This window comes from Ischnura elegans, chromosome 4 (genome assembly GCF_921293095.1).
Source record: "Ischnura elegans chromosome 4, ioIscEleg1.1, whole genome shotgun sequence".
Taxonomy (NCBI): domain Eukaryota; kingdom Metazoa; phylum Arthropoda; class Insecta; order Odonata; family Coenagrionidae; genus Ischnura; species Ischnura elegans.
Genome location: NC_060249.1, coordinates 119,517,983 through 119,544,937, shown reverse-complemented (window position 1 = coordinate 119,544,937; position 26,955 = coordinate 119,517,983). Strand labels below are relative to the sequence as shown.

Here is a 26,955-nt window from a genome sequence, read left to right as displayed (position 1 = left end):
CCAAATTTAAAACAAAGATGTGTGCTGCCACGAACGCCTTTTACAAGAGTAAACGCGTAGCCATGTCGTCGGGCAGTAGTCACGTGATTTAAGGTTCGCTACTGCGAAGGCAGGAGGAGCGCTCTAAACCGCTCGTGGCCCCAAAATCAAAGCCTGTGCAAGTCCGAGTCGTACTGCGTACTGCGATTTTGACAGGAATGGTTCTACATTCAATGATAGGCCCTGGCACTCCTCTGTATTCACAACCATCCTCAGTATCTTGCAAGACCAAGGGTCGCGTCGTATTAAGGCATATACTCTAGCTATGCGAATTCACCTACTACGGCAGTAGAGGAACATTCTGTGGAGGGCTAGATCTGTGGTCCAAAGGGGAATGAAAAATGTTGTCAATAAGAAGAGTGGACGAAATAGAGGTGTGCTCTAAGAGCCTTGAAAAATACTGAGAGTGATTCAAAAACTATTTTGCTGATTCGACTTCAAATGTGGCTGCAAGACAATGAACTGATGAAGGATCACGGCTGATACGGATTGCGAGAGAGGCTGAAAACAAGATTGCCACCCGTCCAACAACTCGTTGCTCCAAGACTTGCACATCCACACACGAGTCCTCCAGAAACCACACCTGATGAGATTTATTTATATAAACATTGCATAATTTGAATTATTATAGGATCTGATTGGTACGAGTAACACGTTAATTACGATATCAAGCATTAAATTACTTTACATAATGTCATGCCCATGCTATGCACGGGATTTTCGGCATTTAAATGCAGCTAACTTACAAGAGTGGACATTCGCACTTCTTTTCCGGAAAATGGATTAATGACAACCCTCACTTATAAATCAGGAGATCAGGTTTTAAGGAGTTGGGTAGAATTCTCATGGGTAGTTGAGTACACTTCAAATTGACAAATGAGTCTTTTGATCAGAGTGATACGATGTTGAAGAGGTGGTATGGAATAAAAAAATTAAGAAATGCAGATGTGGAAAAACTAGCACACGTACTTATCCAACACTTTGAACAACTACTATTTTAAACAAAACTTTCACGACACGAAATGATGAGCCATCAATATTTGATTTTAGAGAAATTATTTAAGCTAAAAAGGCTGGCTGAGCAGCTACTCGCGCGCCGCAGTCGGTCACTTAATACAATTTCCAAACAATTACCGTATCGCTAAATCTGTGACGTCCCAATCTGAGCCCCGATTCGGAACTACGGAATAACCCTTTCCCCCTAACTTCTTCTGAACCCGTGAGCGACGTATAGGAAATCGTTGAATAGTATTGAGTTCAATGGTTTTAAAGCATTCTTGATGGAGTGACACACGGACCATCAAGTACTCGGCTAATGCCAAGGACAAATTGGTCCTCCTCGAGGAAGTGATTAAGATGTCCGGAGAGCTGGGAGTGTGAAGTGACCAATCAATATAACAGGAATAACACGTTTTGCAACAAACAAATTTAAATTCCGAGAGCCTGACTGACTAACAAGGAAAGACTCAGCAGGAAATAGTTTCAAATTTTGGCCAGTCGATGACGAATTTCTTTTTAAGTTTCAGAGAAATAGCTTCATAAATGAATCGACTTGAAATATTCCACTCATTCTATTTTTAAATACCACCGGGCACATTCTAGGGTAAGCAACGTTTCCTTTTGGAATGACGCGTTAAAATTTCAATTGTCTGGGGCCATAATTTCTATTCATACTACTAAGTTAATTCCGTCTCTCGAAAAATGCTAAAAAAAAATACAAAGTAAACTGCCATTACTTTTCGAGGAAAGATATTACCATTAACATTCTCTCGAAGTCTCGGAACTGAATCATGAGCCGCGAAAATGAGAAAAAGTTACAATTGATTTCACGAACAAATTCCATGTTTAACTACGACGTATTTCATTTAAAGGTTTCTAAGAGGAATATCTATTATTATTTAAGCCACTAATTTTTTTTAAATAAAGCCACCCGGTTTTCGATGAATAATAAGATAAAGTGTTAAGAATTTACACCTGGTGATGATCATAATTCATCGAGATCCGGGTGGCTTTGTTTAAAAAAAATAATGTAACTCAATTATTCTTCTTAATTATACACGATATTGTTGTCTCTTTTAACTTATTTATTCAACTACTCTGGTAACTAGTCAACAACTTTTTCTTACCCTTGACAACCCTTTGCTTATTTATAAACTTCAACACCGAATGTTGTTGATTTAAATTAACATTTCGTTAAAATAATTACTATTACCTTCAACACTTTCCCTTATTGATTTAAATTAAAATCTCGTTAAAAAATTACTCGAAATGTTGTTGATTTAAATTAACATTTCGTTAAAATGATTACTGTTTACTTCAACAAAAATAATGGTCATAAGTAATAGATAATCGTTTAACAAACCACACATTTATAAATATATATATTTTAAAGGCATCATATCAATCTGCGTTCGGACCAAATAGGAAGGCAGTTGCGAGCTGTCAATCGTTGAGTAATTAAAAACCAGAGCGATATATTCGGTTCAGCGCAATCGACCGCGATAACATTTAAAAATCCAACATCACGGGATCAACGACGGGTTTGAATGACATTTACGTGTTGATCACATCGATTGGAAATATTGCTCCCATTTAATTTCATGCTCAAGAAATAGGAGAAATGTCAAGAATTCAATAAAATCAATTTACGAGTGTTCCGCAAGCCTAAATTTGCCAAAATAAAAGCAATTTTGTGGGCTTCAAATGCTGACCTCAGCATTTAGTCAACTGAGGAGCCAGCTTGATAGTTTGATTACAACATTTATACGCTGAAGTTCCTCCGGTGGCGCCGCCCGCTGACAGCAGCGACAACAGGAGATAGCTATCGCGTTCGCCCGCAATGTGGCGCTCACTGAGCCGATGATTATATTAATTAAAGAAAGGGGTGGGGTGGTGTTGTTCATCGTGCGTTCACTCCTCGCACCACTGATAGATGGCCAACGCATGCAAGTGTGAGCGATATGCGTGAAGGGGCAATGAACACCACGCTCTAGAACACTGCGAACATATAAAGTGAATCATTGAATTGATTAGGGCTTTAGGACGAGAAAATTAAAACCGATCGAAGGGAAAAATTTGGATTCAATACTTTGCGGAAATTTCAAGAAGAATACTTATTTCCTGGAGTTCCAAATATTTTTAGAGAGCCTAATTATTAAAGTATTAGCGATCACAAAGATAAGGTTAGGGGAAGTAGACTGCAGCGGGGGCGCAGCTAAGAATTAAGGCTAGGGGGGGTTTTAGGCGCAACTAATACTTTGAGGCGTGGGGGTATTGCATACCCGCAACGGTAAGTGGGAGTTGCAGGGGCCCACCTCCAGAAAAATTTTAAGATTAATAGTTCAAAATGGCGATTTTTACGGCTTTCTGAGGGATATTTGATTATCCTCACACTATTCTATAAGTAATACTAATCCATTAAGTAAAATGGATTAAACTCAAAAATTTCTCTGAGCCCTGGGGGGGGGGGGGGGAGGGGGTTTATCCCCCAAAAACCCCCCCTCGCTGCGCCACTGGACAGCAGAACCGATAGATTTAAGGTGCCGTTTTTTTAGCGCGAACCACGAACCCTGCGAATTTTTAGCTCCCAGATAGCTTGAAACGGACTATGTGAGGTAGGCTGTGTAGGAATGCGAAATTATAACACGGACCAGATTCTAGCCACGCCACGAGTTTCATTAATGTACCAAACGGTGGCGAGCATTGGTGCCGGTGGAGTTTTCTTCTTTGTAGCCCATTTTACGTGGCCACATCCACGCCATACGCTTGACGATGTGCACTGCGTGCAAACACACACATTTGTACGATTGGCAACAGATTTTTCCAATGCATACGCCTATATTTGACGGACTATGCATGTATAATTCTCTTTCCTACCATTTCACACTCACAAATCCGTGAGTGTCTGAAGACATCAAGTAAATTAATGAAAAATCGGCAAAGTCATTGACCCCGTGTGCGCAACTACTAGTTTGTACTGGAAGCGTGGCTCTAACAATGCACGGCACATTACACTTAAATAATGCGATGCGACTATATGTCTTATTCCTATCTGTTACTGTTCTACAACATAATTATTTAAAATATTCTGCATTTTGTCATACAACTATGTTTCACTACATTTTATCGTCATCTACCTCATTATGAAAATAAAAAAATAGACGCTACACAATGGGATAAACTGTTACTGAAAGTGCGATAAAATAAAAATGAAAGTGCGATTTTCACGTATCTCTAGTCATTAGTTAGACGCACACCAAAGAAAATTATTATCTTTTCAAGCGATACAATCATACAATTCTGGAATAGCCATTGTCGTACTTCCATGTCAATGTGATGAAAAAAGACGACAGCACAGGCGATGGATGGATATTCCACGGTTGCGGGAATGGGACTCCAAGGAGGGACGTTCTTACATACGAGCATAACAACGACACGCGATCGGTACTTCGAGAGGCCGGGCTCGAATCTAAGAGGAGATGAATTTTTCTTGATGATTTCCATTGTTTAATGTAGAAAATCCCGCGTCCCAAATAATCCCCAGCCATTATAGCCTTGGGAGTCCAAAAACATATAGCGCAGAGGGCCCATTTAAACATATATTTGCACTACTAAGCAAACATCAACGAAGGAATAACAAGTCTGGATGTGAATAAGGAGCGGTTCTGTCGTAAGCGAAGTCAGCACGCAACGGGAGGGGCCGTTGCCCTTCTTGGCCGGTCAACAGCATCCACGTATCATTCATTCCGTGACGATTGCTAGGAATCGAGTCCGCATGGAATAAGAGTGGTGATTGTTTGGGATATTAAAAGCGGGAAGGGAAGGATGGGTGCAGGAGAAGAAGGCACGAAAACCGGAGGCAACGCTACTGCAGCACAGAGAGAGCATAAAAAACGATCTGATCGCTAAAGTCGGACGCAGAGGACAGTGGCGCAGCGAGGGGGGGATTTTGGGGGATAAACCCCCCCCCCCCCCCCAAAGCTCAGAATTTTTTAAATGTCTAATCTATTTTATTTAATTGGATTAATATCACTTATAGAATAGTGCGAGGATTAATAAAATATCCGTCAGAAGGCCGTAAAACTCACCATTTTGAACGATTTATCTTTATTTTTTCCCCCGCACCTCCCGTTTACCCTGGCAGGTATGCCAAACCCCCTGACCCCCCAGTGTTACTGTGCCTGTCTAGCTTTAATTCCTATCTGCACCCCTGGCAGAGGATATGTTTTGGAGTCATGTCTCGTTATTACAGCATAAATTTCTTCAAGTTTCTTTCATTTCAAGGCAATAAGTCGCTTGTGTAGCAAACTTTTATGGATAAAATGATGACTGGCTATAGAATATTTTTCCCTGTGGATTTTTTTATGCCTTTAAAGAACAAATTGGCTTGTCCTGGCGGACTTTAAATGCCGGAAGGCAGCGCGTTCGCGTGGTAAGCGCGCATTCCCCGTGCTCCAATATTGGATCGGAGAGAGTAAGACATTTATGGGACGATTTTTTATGGAATGTTGTTGAGAGTAGAGTCAAGTGATGCCGTTGATTTGGAATGGATTGATTGGTTGGTTTTCTCAGCAGGGCGCCTCATCTTCCCTTGCTTCTCGTGTGGCGGCGCTGTTAACTGCGCCCGAGCCTCTCCGCGCGCTACTTCAGGTACCTGACTAGTCAGTCAGCACAGTCACTAGCACCTGATGCAGCACGTGCGAGCGACTGGGATCCAAGAGCTGCGTCAACATTCCGCTTCCGATGCCATTCATTTCTTCCTATCTTCTCTCCAAAACCTAAAAACCATGGTTTTTTATTTTATCCCATGGGTACGTTCGTCTATTGGGTATACTCCTCAACGTAAGAACATCAGCGGTGACTAGTAAAGTCGTCGCCTATGAGGCAAACCAGGATTTAAAAGATGCAGGCGAAAAAGTGAGCGAAGCGGTGTGAAACATGATTCGGGCTGATTATTTTCCACGGAACACTTTGAATATGATAGACGTGGAGCCAAAGCCAGGGCTCAAGTCAATAGAAAATAATTAAATGCATAATTAGGAAATGAACTACTATTACCAATAAAAATGTGATAGCGCATCACTTTCCAAATAAATTTTAAAAGCGTGTAAATAACAAAAAAATCATACATTGAAAGATAAAACTCTCTCATCTCACGATTACTGTAATATAAGGTGTTATTTTTTTAGCCCCGACAACATTCTGTCAGTCACTATGGGAAACTCAAAATTCCAAAAGGAGTTCGTGTCGAGATGATCCGTCCGGCATCTGTGGGAAAAACACGATTCACTCACCAGGGACACCGTTTTATCCAATCAGAGAGGGAATAGTGACGATAATATCCATTCCGAAATGGTAAAAGGCCACACATACGTAAGCACATATTCCGACAAGAAGACTCCGTGCAAGACTCCATGCCATCAGCCTCTGCGACGGGAACCGTCACTCGCGTTATCACTCAATCACACGAGAGACAGAGAGAGGGAGAGAGAGAGAGAGAGAGGATGAGGTATGGCTCCACGTCGCTTCCGATGCATACGCCTCGAATGAATGGGCCTCGCCGATGTCCGTCTCCGCCGATGAATGAGGAGAGCCTGCGGGAGTAGAAGATGACAGAGTGAGACAGCTACAAGTGACCGTCAGTTTTTTGCGCCAAGGTGCGCTCAAAGCGACAATTTCTTTCGCCAGAATTCGACGCATAACCAAGACGCGAAAATGTTACAAATGTATTAACACTTTGAGAGCCAGCCCCTAATTTTTAAAGCCCTACTGAAAAATCCAGCCATTTTTACTAAATTCGCCAATTTTTTTAAACATAAGCATGAAAAATATATTTACATCGATGTGTATTTCAATAAAAATGGACTTTGCTCTTCTTCATGAATGAGTTGAATAACATTTATTTCGAACTTTTAAATATATATTTTAATAATGAAAACCTACTGTTTTTGAAAAATCAAAAAGTTGCAACAAATGATGTACCGCCATAAAATGCATAAAAGTTTTTATTACGCTCAATTTGAACTATTTAAACCATGGAAATCAAACTAAAGCATTGTTCCAAGCGAATCATTCAAAATCCTGGATGACAAAAAGGGTCACTCCACCATCAACGAACGGTTCTTTCTTCCAAAGAATTTTCACACAAAGTAGGCTGAGGAAAGGATGCCGGTAGCTACAGAGGACTTTTCGCCCTCAAGACATTAAAAGAACTTTTTTCCATAGAGCAGTTGATTTTTGAAATAATAGAACCACTAAGCAGTAAATTGGAAAAATGGCAAACCTCAGAAGGATTAGCAGGACGTAATATTACGCCCATAGCACGCTAAGTGTTAACGACATGAAACGCATTTTTCCGCAAAAAGTGGAAAATATTCCTTTTTGTGGAAAATTGCTAGTCATTTCATTAATACGTAGGACTTTCACGAGATAAATCTCGAAAACACACACTATATTATATTGCAGTACCAAACAATTAGTAGAACGGATCATGCCTTCCGTGCTATCATAATTTTCTATTTCCCGGCACGTAATTTCAAAGCGCGACATTTGCCTGTGGTCAGACTTTGACTCGGAAACGGAACCAACACGTATGAGTCTCAGTAAGAATGGCGTTAAATTCTTTATAAAAATCATGAGGTCTCTGATTTTATCGTGGAGTGATGAGGATGCTATCAATGGCTGCGTTTGAAGGAGGAATTTGAAATACGTCAAATATTAGGCTTGATGAAAGAAAATTAAGAACATTTTCCCATTCAGAACTGTAAGCATTACTGAGCAAATTATCATCTGCCCAAACATACAATCGCAGGCTTGCCAATTAAAGTATGGAGACAGTAGGTTTTTGCGGAGACGGAAAAATAACGCCAATTTATCAACCGGCGTCTTAACTGAAATATAACTTTTTTCTGCAATTTTGCGCTACATACATTGTAAACAAACCTCATGTTCGAAACCAGCGTCCCAAAAACAACTATTTAGCAGGAAGAATTTGGCAGCACCCCAAAACTTTCCAGATAAAATATTTCTGGCTGTAGTACGGGGTAAATATAATGAACAAGAGACGCACTCATGGCGTCTGCAAAATACCTAAAAAGCAGAAGCCAACAGAGAAAGACAAAATTCAGTTTCACCTCGGGAACTCACAAAAGTTAGCGAATGAAATATGTACTCTAGTACGGATTTCATTAAAATCTACTTCTTCAAGGTTAAATTTAACGGCAATAAAATCTGCTGTCGAAGAAATAACATCAAAACAAACGCTATCGCCGGACATCGCTCTCTTGTTTGAACTTTGGTCGCATCGAGAGTCGACCGGAATCGAAGGGCGATAATCCATTCGACCGTCACTGAGAGATCAACAATGACCAGCGGTTATTCACCGATAAACAGAGCTAAAAAATCAGAGCGAAAATTTCACCGGGAAGCATTAATGGAAATGAACAATACGGTAGTTTCAATCATCTAAGAAAACGAAGAGCATTGAATGCGATTCATTACCCACCATTAGTGTATTCATAATATACAAATTATTTGGTTTTAGAAATACCGGTTTAGACGAATGGCAATGGTAATTTTAACCTCATTTGAAAAAGGCCAGATTGGCGCCCATGCGATTCCACTCCACGTGGCGTCACAGGGACCTAGTTTCTATACGAGTAGATAGGAGTTTTACATAGTCTGAGATTACCAATGCATGCATGAGACACAGAGCTCAGGGAAACATCTCTTAATAATCACCCATTAAAATTAGCTAAGTTCGTGAAGTTTCCTTCGTTTGATAGTGTAATAATAATCCTTATTTAAGCCAAGCGCTACCTGCTAGCAGATTACTCTGCTACCTGCTGGCAGCCTGCGTCGTATCAGCGCTCAAAGCCTCACCCCAAAGTCACCTCACAGGGCGACAGCTGGAACCAAAAATACGTCGCACGGACTTTTCCCAGTATTCCTACTTAGCTGTCGCGTTTTCGCGCGCTTGAGAATTTTCACTTTTCGTTGAATCGCGAAAAATAGACATCGTCATTCGAAAATCTAAGAGCGTGAAATACGTGTTCCAGGAGTAATAATCTTTCGATTTAGGCAATAAAAATTTAATAGGAAACCACCCTATTAAGTACGTCTGGGAGAAAATGAGTATTTTCAGTCCACACGGAACCAAATCAAGAAATTTGTTTTGGTGCGATTATTTCAAATATGAGGTTTGTTTACAAAATTACACAAAAGCAGCGGCTGACGGAAAGGTTTTCCCTGCAAAACCGAGTGTTCCCCTCCCATGGAGACACGGAAGACGCGCGTGCAGCCAAGAGAGGGCGCATAGCACGTGAAATCTCGGGGAGATGCACGGGTCTTCAAACGTGACAACAGAAGAGGGGACGAGAACAGTGGTGGTGGAGTAGGGGGGGGTTGGGGGTGGGGGTGTGAGGGTGGAGGGAGGGGCAGGGCGATGGAATGGAAGGGGCGCCTGTGACTGCCACGGTGTCTCTCTCCCTCTCTCTTACATTTCACAAGCAAAAAAACACGAGCACTGCATTCCTCCGGCAGAAGCGGCATTTGCGATCGAGGTCTTTGACTTCCTGTAGCATTAGAGAACAGGGGCGCAGCTAAGAATTAAGGCTAGGAGGGGGGTTTTAGGCCCAACTAATACTTTGGGGTGTGGAGGTATTGCATACCCGCCAGGGTAAACGGGAGTTGCGGGGGCCATCCTCCAGAAAATTTTTAAGAATAATGGTTCAAAATGGCGAGTTTTACGGCTTTCTTTGGGATATTTGATTAATCCTAACATTATACTATAAGTAATACTGATTCAGTTAAGTAAAATGGATTAAAATCAAAAATTGTTCTGAGCTCTGGGGGGGGGGGGGATTTATATCCCCCAAAACCCCCCCCATTGCTGCGCCACTGTTAGAGAACGCATCGCAACCTATTCCGAGGTCTTCCCTTTTTTTTGAGGCCTATCACTCGATCAAAGCATTCGCTATCACCATGAAATGTTTTGGGTAAACAGAGGAGAAGCTTGTCGGCATGAAACTGGAAATATGAAAATTTTGCATCCGAGGTGAGATCTTATTTGAGATGAATGAAAATGCAGGCAAGGGTCTGCCCAATAAACCCTGAACATTTCAAGGCGATGGCTTGGGTTAAATAAAAATTAATGCGGCAATTAAGAAGGCTGCTCAAGCCGTGAGTGAGGCGCCCTCCGATCCTGTATATGAGCGAGCCACCGAAGTCACCGAGTTAAAGCTAGAAGATCATCCAAGTAGGTGCTTACGTACTAAGTCAAACGTTTGAACAGATCTTTCTCAAACTTGCAAGGTGAAATATTTTCAGATAACTTCAAAGTTATTTTGACAGGACACACTTAGATAAGGTTGATTTCGGTTCCTACTCAATTTTTACATAATAAGATGTTTCATATTGTTTTTTTATTGTCTAAATCGAGAGATTGATACTCCTGGAGTACGCATTTCACACTCGTAGATTTTCGAATGACGATATCTATTTTTCGCGATTAAACGAAAAGTGAAAAATTTCAAGCACGCGGAAACGCGACGGCTAAGTAGGAATGATGGGAAAAGTCCGTGTGACGTATTTCTGGCTCCCGCTACCGCCATGTGAGGTGACCTTGAGGCGAGGCTTGAGCACTGATACGACGCAGGCTGCTAGCAGGTAGCAGAGTACCCTGCTAGCAGGTAGCGCTTGGCTTAAATAAGGATTATTAATACCTTATCAAACGCAGGAAACTTTCCGACCTTAGGCAGTTTTAATAGGTGAATATTAAGGAATATTTCCCTGAGCTCTGTGCCTCATGCATGCATTGGTAATCTCAGACGATGTAAAACTCCCATCTACTCGTATAGAAACTAGGTCCCTGTGACGTCCCGTGGAGTGGCATCGCATGGGCGCCAATCTGGCCTTTTTTCAAATGCGGTTATAATTGACCATTTCCATTCGCCTAAACTGGGATTTCTAAAACAAAATAATTTGTATATTATGAATACACTATTGGTGGGTAACGAATCGCAATCGATGCATTTCGTTTTCTTTGATGAAGGAAACTACCCTATTGCGCACCTACATGTCGTCATATACTCTCCCCTAGGTGCACCGAGACCTTTTTGGATCAGATAAATAAACATAATAACTCGCAACAAGAAGGGAAACCGCGGAAAAAGCGTTTGCCTCATGCATGTGGTCCCCTTGTCCGTCACCATTGCGAGATATCGCTATTATTTTTATCGAATGACATTGAATCGCCAACTCTCATTAAAGCATATTAGGTGTCTACCAAATTAAGGCCACCCATACATATTCTTTTGGGGACTTCATGAATTAGAAGAGCTTTGATTCGACGCAAATTGGACAGTTTTAAATCTTACACGGTCCGAAAAATTAATTATTTTAACCTACTTTTTTTTATTTCCCATTCCCAGATCCTCAATTCTGTGGAAATTAGGCTAGCCATATTTGTATGGCGCATATTTCCAGAAGTTTTAAAGCCACAAAGAAATACTTTTTTCTCTACATTTTGGGGGTTATTCCGCCACAGACATGGGCATTCGCGAAAAAGAAATCGATTTTCTTAGACCCTCAACCGAGGCGAGCAATAATATTCCGCCATGTGTACGCATACGACGACAAAAAACTACGACGCATCTATTGCAAAATATGGCAAGTCCTGAAGAATTACAAACGAATCAATAATTACCCCGCACCTCACGAAACTAATTACTTAGTCATAACTACCGTATCTTACGTTGTTATGTAGCGATTTATCCACTAGAAGTCATGACGAATATATTGAATTAAAATGTCTCTGCAAAGGTCTTATATAGCCGTAAAATGTGCAAATAACTTCGTCGACTACTCCGTACGTAGCTCCGTCCATTAATGATGTTTTTACGCGAAGAATATCACCTCTGAGAGCATCAAGAACGGGTGGGGGTGGACCAGGGGGTAGAGCGTTGGTGAACTCATCCATGGGCCCAGGGTTCGATTCCCAGGTGAAGGCACAAACAAATATTCCGAGTGCGAAGTAACCCAAGTCAAGTAACTTTGATTACGTGACTGAAACACGACTGGTCAAGTCCGAGCTGAGCTCTACCCTCACCTATCCCAATCACGGTTAACTCAATAAGTGATGTAAAGTTGGTTTTCTGTATTTCGTGCAAACATTAGAGAGGGAAGTGATTGAAGGGTGGTTTGAGGCGCAATCGGCGCAAATCCTCCAGCCACCGCTGTACGTCAAGGGTCACAAGGGTTGTGTCGCCAGCACCAAACCCTGTCACCAGGAAACGACGCGGCACTTAAATGCTTCAACATAGCACTCACTTCGCGCAGGAATCTCGACTAGTGGTAATGAATAGGAGCCCTCTTAGTTACCGAGGCTGAGGCAAACATTGCGAATTGTGACTTCGGAAATATACTAGTAAATTGAAGAAGTTAGCGAAATGAATACCTTAACATAGTTTTAATTCAAACTAACATTCTTCTCCAACTTCGCGAATATTATATTTAATATAAAACGAAATTTCTATTCGTAAAAAACCAACATCAAAACAAACACTCAGAAAATCTGACTCATTATGGATCACGTGATCGGGGATTATGCCATTTCAATCTTGGTCGTTGGACGAAAATGTATTTGAAGGAAAGCGGAAATAGTGCCTCCTAAAGGCAATGTTCACGTTGATATACAACATGAGCTACAAAGCGATTGGATTCATAATCCTCTAGAATATTTCTGTGATATTATAATTTATACTTGCGTACTTCCCGTCTAAACTACACGAATTTTACTATATATAAATTCGCATAATCTATTGTATTGGTTGTATTTGAGTTTGCAGTTATATTTTGTCTCTTAGCAACATCAGGGCCCATATCACAGAAGTTCAGATTTTGTTGACGACCGTAATCAATACCATGCTTTAAATAATATATTGAAAGGGCGTAAGTGATAAAGGCAAATGTAAGTGGTACATTCAAAGTGATAAATACGTACACCTAAAATCTGCAAACCAATGTCCGAATTTTTAATTACCAATCCTGGTGACCACGGCAGAGAAGAACGATAAAACCGGATGGTAGAGGAATTTGATATACACTGCGAGAGATGCGCTCTAATTCATTGAAAATATAATTTTTGGTGTAGAATTCAGTAAAGTTATAATATAACAATGTGCTTCGCATTATTTACTTGATGCACATAAAAATCCCGATGAACTTCGTCCATAATCGGATATCGTGCGTCATTGGTTTACAATACGATGCAGACATAATTTCTTTTTCGTGACACAGCTAAAATAAAAAAAACAATAAAAACGCCTTATTGGTTCATTATAACACAGGTTTTCTCTTAGTAAAATTTGAAAAACAATCGATTTTCTTAGAATTGAAAATCACTTTGGGGAAACCCTTCCCACTCTGTCCCTATCGAAGGGACTCGTGAACCAGCCCTTCCCATTGGACGCCGTTTTAAATGGATGACCTAATCCATTAGCCACGACATAATCTTACAAGTAACACTTACGTGCGATAGCGGAATTAAATTTGAATAGGGTAGTTTCCTTCATCAAAGAAAACGAAAGGCATTGATTGCGATTCGTTACCCGCCATTAGTGTACTCATAATATACAAATTATTTTGTTTTAGAAATACCGGTTTAGACGAATGGCAATGGCCAATTTTATCCTCATTTGAAAAAGGCCATATTGGCGTCCATGCGATGCCACTCCACGTGAAGTCAAAGGGACCTAGTTTAAATAGGATAGTTTAAATAGTAGATAGGAGTTTTACATCGTCTGAGATTACCAACGCATGCATGAGGCACAGAGCTCAGGGAAACATGTCTTAATAATCACATATTAAAACTGGCTAAGGTCGGAAAGTTTTCTTCGTTTGATAAGTTATTAATGATCCTAATTTAAGCCAAGTGCTACCTGCTAACGTGGTACTCTGCTACCTGCTAGCATCCTGCGTCGTATCAGCGCTCAGAGCCTCACCCCAAGGTTACCTCACTTGTGGCTGCCGGAACCAGAATGATGCCACACTGGCTTTACCCAGCATTCATACTTAGCCGTCGCGTTTTCGCGCGCTTGAAAGATTTCACTTTTCATTTAATAGCGAAATATAGATATCGTCATTGAAAAATCTAAAAGCGTGAAATACGTACTCCAGGAGTAATAATCTTTCGATTTAGGCAATAATAAAGATTATAGGAAACCACCCTATTGTGATCTTGGGTCGTCAAGAGGGCTGAATATACATGTATCTCCCAAATAAAATAAGTCTTCCTCCTCACTGTGTCACACACACTCGCGTCAGATGAAGAGGGGGGTGGGGCACTGTGTGGGCATTCCTTCTCCCCCCCCGGGGCCCGACTTCCTGTGACCTCGCCCCGCAGGGCACGTGTCGAAATGATGACGAAAGCCTTCGACGCCGCGTCGCCAACTGACCCTCTTTCAACGACCAAGCTCCCACAAAAGCCATTCGTAGGAAATGAATGAACACTAAAACTGTGTTCTCGTTAATTTTGTATCGTAGATAGAACTTTCATTACATCACTTACTCTAGTATGCAGTGGCTCAGCGAGGGGGGGGTTTAGGGTGATAAAACCCCCCCCCCCCCAGAGCTCAGAGAAATTTTAAAGTTTAATCCATTTTACTTGTCTGGATCAGTATTACTTAAAGAATAAAGATAGGATTTATCAAATATCCCTCAGAAAGCCATAAAACTCGCCATTTTGAACCATTATTCTTCAAATTTTTCTGGTGGAGGACCCACGCAACTCCTGCTTACCCTGGTAGCTATGCAATACCCAACACACACACGTAAGTATTAGTTGAGCCTAAAACCCCTCCTAGCCTTAATTCCTAGCTGCGCCCCTGCTAGAATGTAAAGCAAATGGAGTACTTTCAAGAGTGAGAAATGTGATTGGAATACTATTAATTTGGTAAATTCTTTCGTCATCAGTACACAATTGAGGTTACCAGCACTGTTTGATGCTTTGCTTGTGTAAAATTTAATGTTCAATATGCACTGTCTTCGCATCGATATTATGAAGGCAAAGACGTCTGGTCAATGACCCCAGGCCACGTGACTTAGGGAGGCACACGGGGATGTATCATGGCTGACCATTGGCACGCATGGAATGTAGCAGCGAAGAGCAAACAATTTCTCTTAATGAGTTGATGTAAGAATTCCTTACGAATGATGGATGGCGAAATTGAATAGCCGCGAAAAAAATCAACATTCAGCCCAACACTCAGCGACCGATGTCGCAAAATGTTATAAAAAATCTTATAACGTCATCCCACCCGATATTTAGACGATATGATAATGTCTGGACGAGGGAAATAGTAATATATAGCGTCTTTTTTTTCAAGAAAAGAATGACATATTCGCGCATGAAACAGCCTTGTCCCCCAGGAGAAACCACATTCGATTAAAACTTCCAAACAGTACGTGGGGCATTCTCTGTTTTGAATTCCTTAGAACAGCGGTTCCCAAACTGGGGGTCGCGACCCCCAGGGGGGTCGCGGGCCGTTCGGAAAGGGGTCGCGAGATGTGCGAATAATAAAGTGAACTATGTACTTAAACTTAGACAACCATTTTTAGGGGGTCGCGGCTAAAACGTATGGGCTAAAATGGGTCGCAGAAAGAAAAAGTTTGGGAACCGCTGCCTTAGAATGATTGGGGGGGGGAGGGGCGGGTGAAGGAACCCACCTGGAAGGGAGAGGTGTTGCGGTGATCGCTGGACTCCGACTCGATGGGGGTGCTGCACCCGTACCAACAGCCGAAGAGAGCCGCACCTGGAACTATCCACGCCATCTGTGGAGGAAAAGAAAACAAGAGGTCAGATTGTAGAATTCACACACATACAAGAAACACGGGCGTACCCAGAATCATAACTAGGGGAGGACAAGCCATGGTCTAGGGGGGGGGGGGATGGCAAGCCATGGTCTAGAAGGTGGGGCAGACCAAGTTGTGACATTAGTTTACGAGATTATTTCCTTGAAAAAATAGTTTTATTTTAGTTACATATCTTATACTAATGCATAAAATTTTTTGTGGGGTTAAAGGAAATTTGTTGAATGCTTTCGTTTCAATTCAGTACTGATTTTGCTTAAAGACTTTTGCGATATTTGCTTCCAGGGGGGGCAGCTGCCCCCCCACACCCGCCCCTCGCTGGGTACGCCCATGACAAGAAACACTCATTACTTACTTAGATGCTATTTGAATATTTCCCAATTCCATCTACAATCGCAGTGAAATTTTAGGGAATATGCTATGTAAATTTTACATAAGCTTAAAGACATGTAAAAACAAGAAGCTGCATTCATTATGTGCGAGGACTTGAAACGATGCCCTAGATTTGTCTGCAGTAAAAGATCATTGAATTCATCTTTATGTTGGATATGCGTAATTTTGATTTTATCACTTGCACGAGGGAATCCAGCGTGACCGTTAACTTGACCTTTGGATTCACATTCCGAAGCTTTGGGTTCATGTTCACGTAAGAAGTGGATATTATTCGAAAGAAACGCAGTAATTCCATGAGTGCTGTGTAGATTATAGTGGAGCACTCCGCCCGCTATGTTTTTAAATTACTGATCCCTTATGTTCGCCAATGTCGACGTAGGGCTCCTCTGCTTCCCTCAATGACGCAAACAACTGATAGCCAATCTAATCATCTACGTATACATGAACAATAACGCAGCAGGACCTAAGTAGGAGAATTATTTTTAATGGCAAGCTTACTCGGATCAAGAAATGGTAACAGAAGGACCTCGCAGAAATAATTCCAAGGAGAAGGGATATTTGGATGAATCAGTACGTTGGAAAATTTGAATTAATTCTGCTCCATTAATATCCCTCTAGTGCCTAAAAACCTCTCTCGTAAATTCATAGACCTGCCCCGCGGGTGGAAGGAAAAATGAATTTCAATCTTTGGGACTGGCGTGGAGAGGACATCCGGTTGCCAAGCGCCCGGAAATGGCACGTCCACGGCCTTTGGTTGGCCCAACCGAAGATCGGAGAACTATCAAGATGTAAAAATAGACGACGTTGTTTCCGGGATATCGATGGAGGAAGAATTCGCCGAATTGGCCGACGAATTGCAGCCAGCGAATTATATTTGCCAATGCCTCAGGTGTCGCAATGGAGGACAAAGGCTGGCGATAACGGACTTCATCCTCATATTACCCCGCAAACCATATCAATAAGCGCGTGGAGGGGGGTGTTAGGACACCAGCCGTCAACAAGTAAAAAGGACATGCGCGAACAAAGTTCAACCTAGCATTTATTATAGTCATTTGCTGTCATAAAACGAATTCGAATATATATCCGTTTTGCAAAAGTATCTACCGTTTCTGTCAGACCTGGAAATATAATGGGGATCTAAATAATATACTCCATGTCGTGCTGAAAGATTCTTACTTGTTCAAGCAGTGAAAGCCTAGAGTGTAGCCTCTGAGTCTTTAGTTCATCGTTCATGCATTTAAATTTAAAGTAGACTAATCCCTTTTTAGGAGAAGAAGAATGAGTACAGTTAAAAATATTATGGCTTCCATGAAATGGTTCCTTAATGTAGAGTTCTTCTATCAGCAAGAAGAAATAAACTCTTTTTACGAATAGAGCTATCGGAGTACATTGTTTATAATAATAAAATGTGTGCTTAATTTATCACCGTTGAGCATGAAAAAGGCAACTTTTCGCAAAAAGAACGATATTCATTGTCACTCGACGCAGTTAGCACGAGAAGGAAGGATCGGGCTGCATTCCGTCCACGAGTGTCATTAAAATTCAGCGTTATTAGGAACAATTTTCCTCCTCATTCTCCGACGTTGGATTACCCTCGGTTTGACCTTGCAAAAGTGATTTTCCAAATTCTATCCCCCTATACGATCAGGTATTTCACAATTACACTTCGATACGCTTCTGCTCGTCATTTGAGGGGGATCTCTTTGTATGATTAGCGGCCTATTTGGCTGTAAAAAGATGAACCAACGCACATAAGCTTACAAGTACACCTATAATACGTGTGAATATGACAATTATTTCTATTTTTATTAGTATAGGCAGGTGAATAGTATACAGTAAGTCATTATAGATAAAAATTGTCTTAGGACATCGGATCTGTGTAACCACAGTCACTTGTTTTTCTATCATCATCTACTCCACCCCACCGCTCTTCAGATGCATTGCCACGGTGGTCATGGAGGCTCAAGGGCTCCATTTCCACCGCGTTAAGTCTTCGGGGGATTGAGCGAGAGTTAAAGACATGATGAGTGTTTGAAAAGGGATCATGTGTATAGATACGTGCATGCAAGGGCGTCCTAGTTAGTCCTCCTACTCCGGATTTAGTAGGCCGAGGGAATACATGGCAAGGACACCCTCTGCAGTGGGACTTGATCAACTGGTGACTGAAGAATTCCAGAAAAAAAGCGTTCAACCAATGCGAAGATTGACGTTTGAAGAAGTGCACTGCTGGTATTGGAAAATTTGGACAGCCTACCCCTTCCCGCTAACGTCTCGAGACATAGTTTTTCCCATGAAACATATCCTCCCTTGTACTTCCTAATGATTACCCCCTTTATCAATTATCCTCTATACTCAATCCTAAAATACACATCGAAAAAATTCCAAAGATGAAAAGTGAAAGATGAGGTATTAGCTCAACCCACTGACGTCCTTTCAGAGTATATTTCTTTACTTCAATGCATACCATTGTAAAAAAACACCGAAAGAGGAATTTTGTTATTATTGTTACGAACGCCCAGCACTCAACACAAAGCGAAACATTACAAGCTCATTCACCAGTTACTAATCACAGTCGCAATTACTAATTAATATATTCAATTAATTGTATATATGTTCGATTATAGGAGGTTGGGCAATAATATTTGGTCATGAGAACGAATTTTTGAACACACAAAATTCTAATTGGCCGTTGAAGAAACAGCATTTTGAAATTAATATGAGCTATATTACATCAAATGCACGGGTATGGGATATCAGGCCGACAATACTAATGGATCCCAGACGAATTGAATAGTCAGGTAGTTAGCGTCAGGGTAAATTATAATGTAAGCTGTTAGAATAGAGGAGTAATAATTTTGTTAAGCTGTGCCACTGCATCTAGCTGTCAAAGCGTGCATTGCATCCACGTGATTATCGCCCTACTTTCGGTGGCAATCACCGACATGCACGGTGTGAAGGGTATTTTCACCCGTTTTCATTCATTCAATCAACTCCTCTTTTCCCCCGGACTCCTTTCACATCGGATGTTTCCACGTGGTACAGAATGGTATCCAGAGAAGGCGACCGACAACTCAATTAATTTGCACCATGAGGGAAGAAAGGGTCTGGAGAAATCCGGCGTCGCAATCAGCGTGTTGTCGAAAGGAAAGGGACACCACGGCTTGGCGTCCCGCTCAACGGACGGAATGCAATACTCGAAGTGCTCTCCACAAAGCAATCGTGCAGGGATCCAGGAGGCTCTGAAAAATATCCACGATGTCTTGGATATAAACCCGGGTCCACGGGGTGGGGAGCCATCACTCTATCACTACACCAACCCGCTCCCATTGCATTATGCGACGAGGAAACTCGTTCCTCCTCCTGGTGAGAGGATTCTATTTTCCTGCTTCTGAGAGGATCGTTATTTAAGAGTTTAAAAAAAAGGTTAGTGAAGAGTTTGATCTGGAGTGTAGCTCTCTACGGTGCGGAAACGTGGACACTGAGGAAAGAAGACGAGAGAAGATTGGAGGCATTCGAGATGTGGGCATGGAGAAGAATGGAGAGGGTGAAATGGACGGAGAGGAAAAGGAACGACGAAGTGCTGGACATGGTTGGCGAGGAGAGGCAGCTTTTATGTGAGATTCGGAGGAGACAGAAGGTATGGATGGAGCGAATACTTAGCGGGGAGGGGAATGTTGAAAATGGTGTTAGAGGGTAGAATGCTAGGGAAACGAGGGAGGGGAAGGAAAAGAATAGGATTTTTAGATAGATTGAAAGGGATTAGGCCTTACAGTGAATTAAAGAAGGCAGTGCTGGAAGGAAAGGGAGGCTTCCAATTCACTTCTCGAACACTCCATGGAAACCTACCTTAATCGGTAGAATACTAAAATAATAATATCTGCTTGGTGAGCGTTCCGTGCGGACCTGAGCATTTTGAGCCCTTTTCATAGGGCATGTCCTCTCTTAAAATATATTTTAAGTTTCTCTTCGCGTCACCACATGCTAATTGGCTACTCGTACCTGTGCCTCTTGTTAGCAGGGCAGTTAAAACAACAAACGTAAAAATTGATTAGAACAAACTTTTCCAGCCACGATTGGGGCAAGCTTCCCTTGATGGCAGAGTCAAGGGGATATTCCGCACAGTTATATTTATCCAATCAACCGATTTCGGCGTCGACTCCTCCCATTTTGAAGGTGATTCAAATCCGAATGTATCGGGAGTGTGAATATACCCACCCATGCACAATATTCTAGTGAGAGAGGGGAGGGGGTCTGAAAGGATAGGGTGTGGAAGAGTGAGTTGGAATAGTCATGAAATTTGGAGGGGGCTGAGTAATACGGCATGAGATGGAGTTTGGGGTACGAAGAAAAAGGGCAGCATTTACATTCGCCAGATGATGGATAGAGTGGGGATGGGGAAAGACCACAGTTCGTAGACAGTGCAGGACCTAGGGAGGATAGGAGCGAAGCTGGAGATGGCGGAGAGGACAGGCATTAGTTGAGGCAAATAGGGTGGTTTCCTATTATTTTTTTATTCCCTAAATCGAAATATTATTACTCCTGGAGTACGTATTTCACGCTTTTAGATTTTTAAATGACGATATCTATTTTTCGCGATTAAATGAAAAGTGAAAATTTTCAAGCGCGCGAAAACGCGACGGCTAAGCATGAATGCTGGGAAAAGCCCGTGTGACGTATTTCTGGTTCCCGCTGCCGCAAGTGAGGTGACCTTGGGGCGAGGCTTTGAGCGCTGATACGACGCAGGATGCTAGCAGGTAGCCGAGTACCCTGCTAGCTGGTAGCGCTTCGCTTAAATAAGGATTATTAATACCTTATCAAACGAAGAAAACTTTCCGACCTTAGCCAGTTTTAATAGGTGATTATTAAGAGATGTTTCCCTGAGCTATGTGCCTCATGCATGCATTCCTAATCTCAGACGATGTCAAACTCCTATCTACTCGTATAGAAACCTATCACTCGGAAAACGTAATTTGCTGCAGTCAAGTATTATTATTTGTTAAATGAATATGTTATAATATTTTTTCGGTTTACATCACGAAAACAACGGCAATTACGATTTTTTTTAAAATGAGAGCACGACACTTCTAGGGCGTCATGGAACAATGATCTTGGTCTCTAAATCTCACAGCCGCGCTAATATGCCTTCATCCAAAGCTATAGAAAAGGTATTAAATTTTTATCCACGCGCACTATAAGCAGATTAAAGTCTTCCCAACCGTCTCGCTCAGCGCTTCCAGTCTCAGCTGCCGAGCAGCCAATGTGAAGAGGCCCAATCACTATGCATAGCCCAGTATGCAATAACGGCACACACGAACTTCAATTATTCATTCGAATATCGAAATAGTCTTGAATTCTCCAACGATTTCCTAGGTGCTTGTCAAAAGAATCAGGAACTTCAAAAAAAGTTGTTGTGTGCGGAAAGCATTACTCTAATCTAGCATGGATTTGCATTGCACTAGCCATTGTGAACTTTTGTCTTTACATGAATATGCACGTATATTTTGCTATCATGCGTAATATTTCTATGACCGTGCGGTGTACATGTGGCGGTCCTCTTCCTTGCTTCATGTTGGTGATTGATCGCCCCCTGCCAAACACCCTAGAGGTGGCTCGCACGGTATTATGTAGATGTAAAATAATTTCACAATGAAACCTCACTGCTGTCATGGACCAGGCAAACATTTCAATTTAAAAAGTAATATGGTCAGGGCAACAGGGGCGCAGCCAGGAATTAAGGCTGGGGGAGGGTTTAGGTGCAACTAATACCGGGGTGTGTGGGGGTTTGGTATAACCACCAGGATAAGCGGTAGGTGCGAGATTAGTAAATTGCGGAATTATAATATAAACGGTTCAAAATGGTGAGTTTTACGGCTTTCTGAGGGATATTTTATTAATCCTAACACTATTATATTAGTAATATCAATCCAATCAAGTAAAATGGACTAAACTTAAAAATTTCTCTGGGCTCTGGGGGGGGGGGGGGGTTTGACCCCCAAACCTCCTCGCTGCGCCACTGCAGGGCAATATCCAAGAGCTCCGTCGTATTACGATAATTTTACTTTTAAATATGGGAGCTCTTGTCAAATGAGGCGCGACGCGTGTCCGACCTCCGCGCCCCCACAAGCAGTGAGGGAATGGTGCGTCGTCAGCATTGAAGCAGAGGCAGCCACGCACGCATGCATGAGTGTATGTGCGTTCGCAGCAGCGGCAGGGCCAGCCAGACGGATGCCGCGCCGTCGGTGGTTATTCTTAGTGCGTGTCCGAAGGGGGGGGGGGGGGGGGTGCGAGAGGGCCTTTAGCGGATTCGGGCAAATTGCCTCGCCGAGTTGAACGACCTCGAAGAAATGGCGGACGCCGCCGCCGCCGCTGCGAATCCAGGACACTACGGCCTTGGCACACTTTCATCACCACCCAAAGTGGACGACTATCCTTCGTCTTTTTTTTTTTTATTCGCGACGGCCGAGCGATTCGAGATATCGAAGCATTCTCCCCCCCTCCCCTCCTCCTCTGCGAATCAGTTTTGCCATTCCTCATGAGTGAGTGAGAGAGAGACTGATGCTATCTGTTTGTCAATCCAATCTCGATGGATAAATACGCGCACTATGCAGTCAAAACGTCATCGTTAGAAGAGTTATCGGAGCACCTTGGTTCATGTCGAACAAAAACATTAGAAAAAGACCTAAAACCAACCCCTCTCCTTTCCGTGTTGAAATCATACCTTCCCCGGTTCGAGAAATCCTTCGCTGCTACGCAAAATGAACTCCCAACATCCCTTTGGGATTATACCCCATCACCATACGCCGAGCACAAAGTTTCCAAAACTGCCCTTATCCCCTGCCACATTCTCACCCTCACTCAATCTAGTCTACGACACTATTCCATAATCATATCGAGAAAATAAAACGCTAGAAACCATAAAAGTCAAGAACTTCTCCTGAGACAGCTAAATCAGCTGGGAACTTGAGCTACAATCACAGTCCGCGAAATTTCAGCGTAGTTGAAGAGCTGATCGCCTCTCTCCTCTACAGCCTAGATTTTTTTTATTTTCGTCATTCATCTACGTGCCTGCTGATCACCCTTTCACGCGAGACCCATGAGGTTATTCTGTGGAGGCGGTAGCAGGATATATTACCACAGACAAGGGCATCCGTGAGTTTTTTTTTTCATTAATTTGTACAAGGCTGACCAGGATTACGACGTGTCGATATCGTCTTCACCTTGACAATGTAGAACATGAAAATGAATTAAAAGAACTGATGGGTCATTTCTTGCCACTATGTTACCACTTTAACAAGGAAAATATTTCATCCCTGGCTTCCACACAATTTTCACGACTTTGTCTAGCTTCCCACTGGAAAAATCCATCGACGTTGATTTGGTGAAATATGACGTAAATAAAACCAACGGACGCCCTCCCATTTTATATTTGCACACTTTGAAGCGGAACCCAGACGGAAACAATATATGAAACAAGATTAACTCACAATCGACGGCCTTGGATATCCATCGCGCCGGGAAAGTGCACCAAAACCCATGAGATATTATGATTCGCTGACGCTAATGATGTAAAATTTGGATGCAATCTTCAATCGCCCACGATCGCGTAGGTAGAGAAAAAAAATATTCATCGGGATATTCATTTAAAAAAATCAATTTAAAGAATACATCCGAGGACTGTATAGTTGGCACGAGGCTGCCTAGGTGACGAATAGACTCTGTGTCCAGGGGTTCCGTCAGGAGAGAGTGCGCTCAGCGTCAGGCGATTAGCACTCGAAAGAGAGAGAAACAAGAGAGCGGGAGCGAGGCGCAATGAACGAGGTGCAGAGGAGGGGCAGGAGCGGGAGGGTGCAGAGGAGGGGTGGAGCGGTTATTAAAGAGCGCATTGCTCGTCCCGCGAGCAGCTTTAATGCACCCCGCGTGTAGTATTTATGCCGTACGTACAGAGGGAGCTCCGCATTTCGCCTCCCGTTTCCACGCGACCCCTCTCTTAATGGCGAATCAACAGGTGTCAGAGGGGGGGGAGGGGCGATCATTTTTGCCCCCTCGCGTCAAATGGAAATTGCGTCGATTGCGACCACGGCGGTGGCAAGGGGTGGGGGTTTTTCATGGGGGAGAGGGGTATCGGAGAAGGAAGATATAAAGAGGCTGGATATATCTTCGTTCATCATAATAAAAAATCAACAATTCCTATGATTGGTTCCGCGCAGCTCCTATCCGCTATCATGTATTTTCATAAAGCCAGGTTACATGATGACTGACTAATTTTCGGGTTCTCCCGCCGCGTCTGTCGTTTATGGTTGACAACAGTTTCGAAAGCCGTCCTGCTTTCGTCTTCAGGTTGAAGGTGAGAAGTTTTCATTTTTTGCCGTCTTATAGAGCACTGGCCGATCTCCCCCTGTGCGCTGATAGGTCAGTACTCTCTTGCGGCTGGAGAACCCGAAAATTAGCAGTCATCGTGAACAACGCCGCGGAAACCTACGCACGAATTTCGCCAGATTACATGGTACATTAACGCGTACGAGTCAATGCGTGAATGCATAAACGATCTTGGTGGACCGGAACGGAACATGTACGAATGCATGAACCAAATTAGAACAGGTTCTCTATTTTCTGTTCACGCGTTCGCTCAAGTTGGGTGGTTTCATGATTCATTTTCGTGTTCATTTACGCGTTCTAGCATTTAGACATCCACTCGAACATGTTAATGTATCGTGTGACCAGGCCTTTATAGTGACATATTTCTTCTCGTATACTAATAAACTGTCCTATATAACTCATAACTGTTGGAAACGAATAATGGTTGGCTATTTCTTCCAATGTGGACACATGTTATCCACAAAATATCGCATTTTATAAGCAACTGGCGAGACTTTCTCCTCTTTAAAAATGAAAATTGCTTTAAATCTAGTGCTATTTCAATTCCATAACCAAGGTTTGTGTGAAGCATACCATCATCGAGAGATACTTCCCATCTCTTGGGAAGCATACGTCTATACAATATTAATTGGACGAATTTTAAAATTTAAACAATGCCACGCAAAAACATTTTCAGCGGCGAACGTTGACCTCCTATTCACATCATCATCGTTTTAAGGCAGCAATCCTAAGATTTCTTTTGACCCAACTCTCCACTCTGCTCTCCTATTTGCTAGTGACTTTTTATAGTGACTTTTTTCTCCTCTTTTACATCCTTGAATATCTGTCCATGTTTTTCACTCCAGGCACTCCCTTCACCTTCACCCTATCAACCTGTCCTTTTACGATTGTCCTCATCCGGCCATCATACCTCATCATGTGGCCAACTCAATTCTTCTTTGATTGCTTTCACCAGACCTTCATACTGAACAGCCGATTCAATTGATTCGTCTTCATCTTAGGAATAACTCCACTGTTGGAAAAATATAGGCATCGATTCCACCTTTATTTTATCATATTTGCAATTAATCAGTGACGACCATTTTCGTTGCAAAGCATCGACGCAAATTATGAATGGAAAGCATTCGACCCTCCTCATCGCCATCCCTGTAAGACATGCAGACGCAAATTCATCAGTTCAAAAGGTCACCAGGAAGGCAGCTTAGTCAACATTTCTGTTAAGCTGGCGCTGCGATAGGGTGGTCGCACATTATAATCACAGGGTTATCTACTCGATGAGGAGGCTACAAGAGGAGACACCGATCTCACTGATTTAGCCCCAAACCTCTACCATTCGTCATTTCCTTCCATAATCTTTTCCTCCTTTCGCTCGTCCAAACATCCTCCCCTCCATCGCCAAGACAGCAGTCCCAAATGCAGTGGAAATTTTCGATTGCAGCTCCAACCGATACACTGGACGTGGCTAACGGTATTTGTAAACCATTTTCCATTCATCTTTACCATTCCGCAGTGTCACTCCATTCCCAGAAAATATTTTGTCGTCCATCTGAGGCGTACCACACGTCTACTTCCTTCAATAATTTCGGCCAATTTGTACTTAGCTCTTCGTCCGAGTGGAGATTCACTGTCACAATCACTACACAACTCAAATGTGCATGAAGAAACAAACGCTTGTCATGTTCCAAACAGATTTGAAGAAAACCAACTTCGGATGTCGCAACTTTTCACTGCACTAAGAGCCGCGTGGTAGAATTACACACGCGGAAGTGGAATGGGATGTAGGGAACAAGATGGAGGGGGAGGTGGGGGGAGTAGTTTGGCGTGAATAGTGTTCGATCACTCCCGACCTTCCGCATCTTCTATATTATTTCTACTGTATACTGTATAGATACCTTTTTCTCAACTTATACGCAACCAAACTCCACAAACGAGGTACCAAAATGCACATAATTTATCAGAGAACATGCGACGGCATATCTTACATCCTAAATATTGCTATTGTTTCCTAAAATGGGTTTTTAAGTAATTTAAAAAAACGGTAAATATTCCTGACGCTAACGGCGCACAAACTGATACATTTGTTCATTAGCAACAGTATCTCGCATTCATTAACTAACTTTTATCAAAATGCGGCTGATTCCACATTCAAGTCTCCTGTTGATATGAGTCATCATGTGCGTTTAACAGAGGATAGTGTAATTACTTCCAGTGTTGTGTTTAAAGAGGTCCTCTGACCTCAATGTGTACATGAACATTCCAATGAAATGTGTACATAAGACC

General features: G+C 42.3%; 1 protein-coding gene across 3 annotated transcripts in view; it reads right to left on the bottom strand.

Annotated features, from left to right (window-relative positions):
- LOC124157957 overlaps window positions 1–26,955 on the bottom strand; it is a 65,858-nt gene that overhangs the window by 24,528 nt on the left and 14,375 nt on the right. The window contains exons 2-3 of one of the 3 annotated variants that reach the window (XR_006864670.1): window positions 15,763–15,867; window positions 6,412–6,632 (exon numbers count right to left, since the gene is read on the bottom strand). Coding sequence is in view for 2 of the 3 variants with exons in the window: in XM_046533070.1 (XP_046389026.1) it covers window positions 6,493–6,632; window positions 15,763–15,867 (245 nt within the window). In the remaining variant the exon portion in view is untranslated. Of the gene's footprint in view, window positions 1–6,133; window positions 6,633–15,762; window positions 15,868–26,955 lie in introns of those variants that run through there. The other 2 variants (XM_046533070.1, XM_046533069.1) reach the window with 2 other exon arrangements.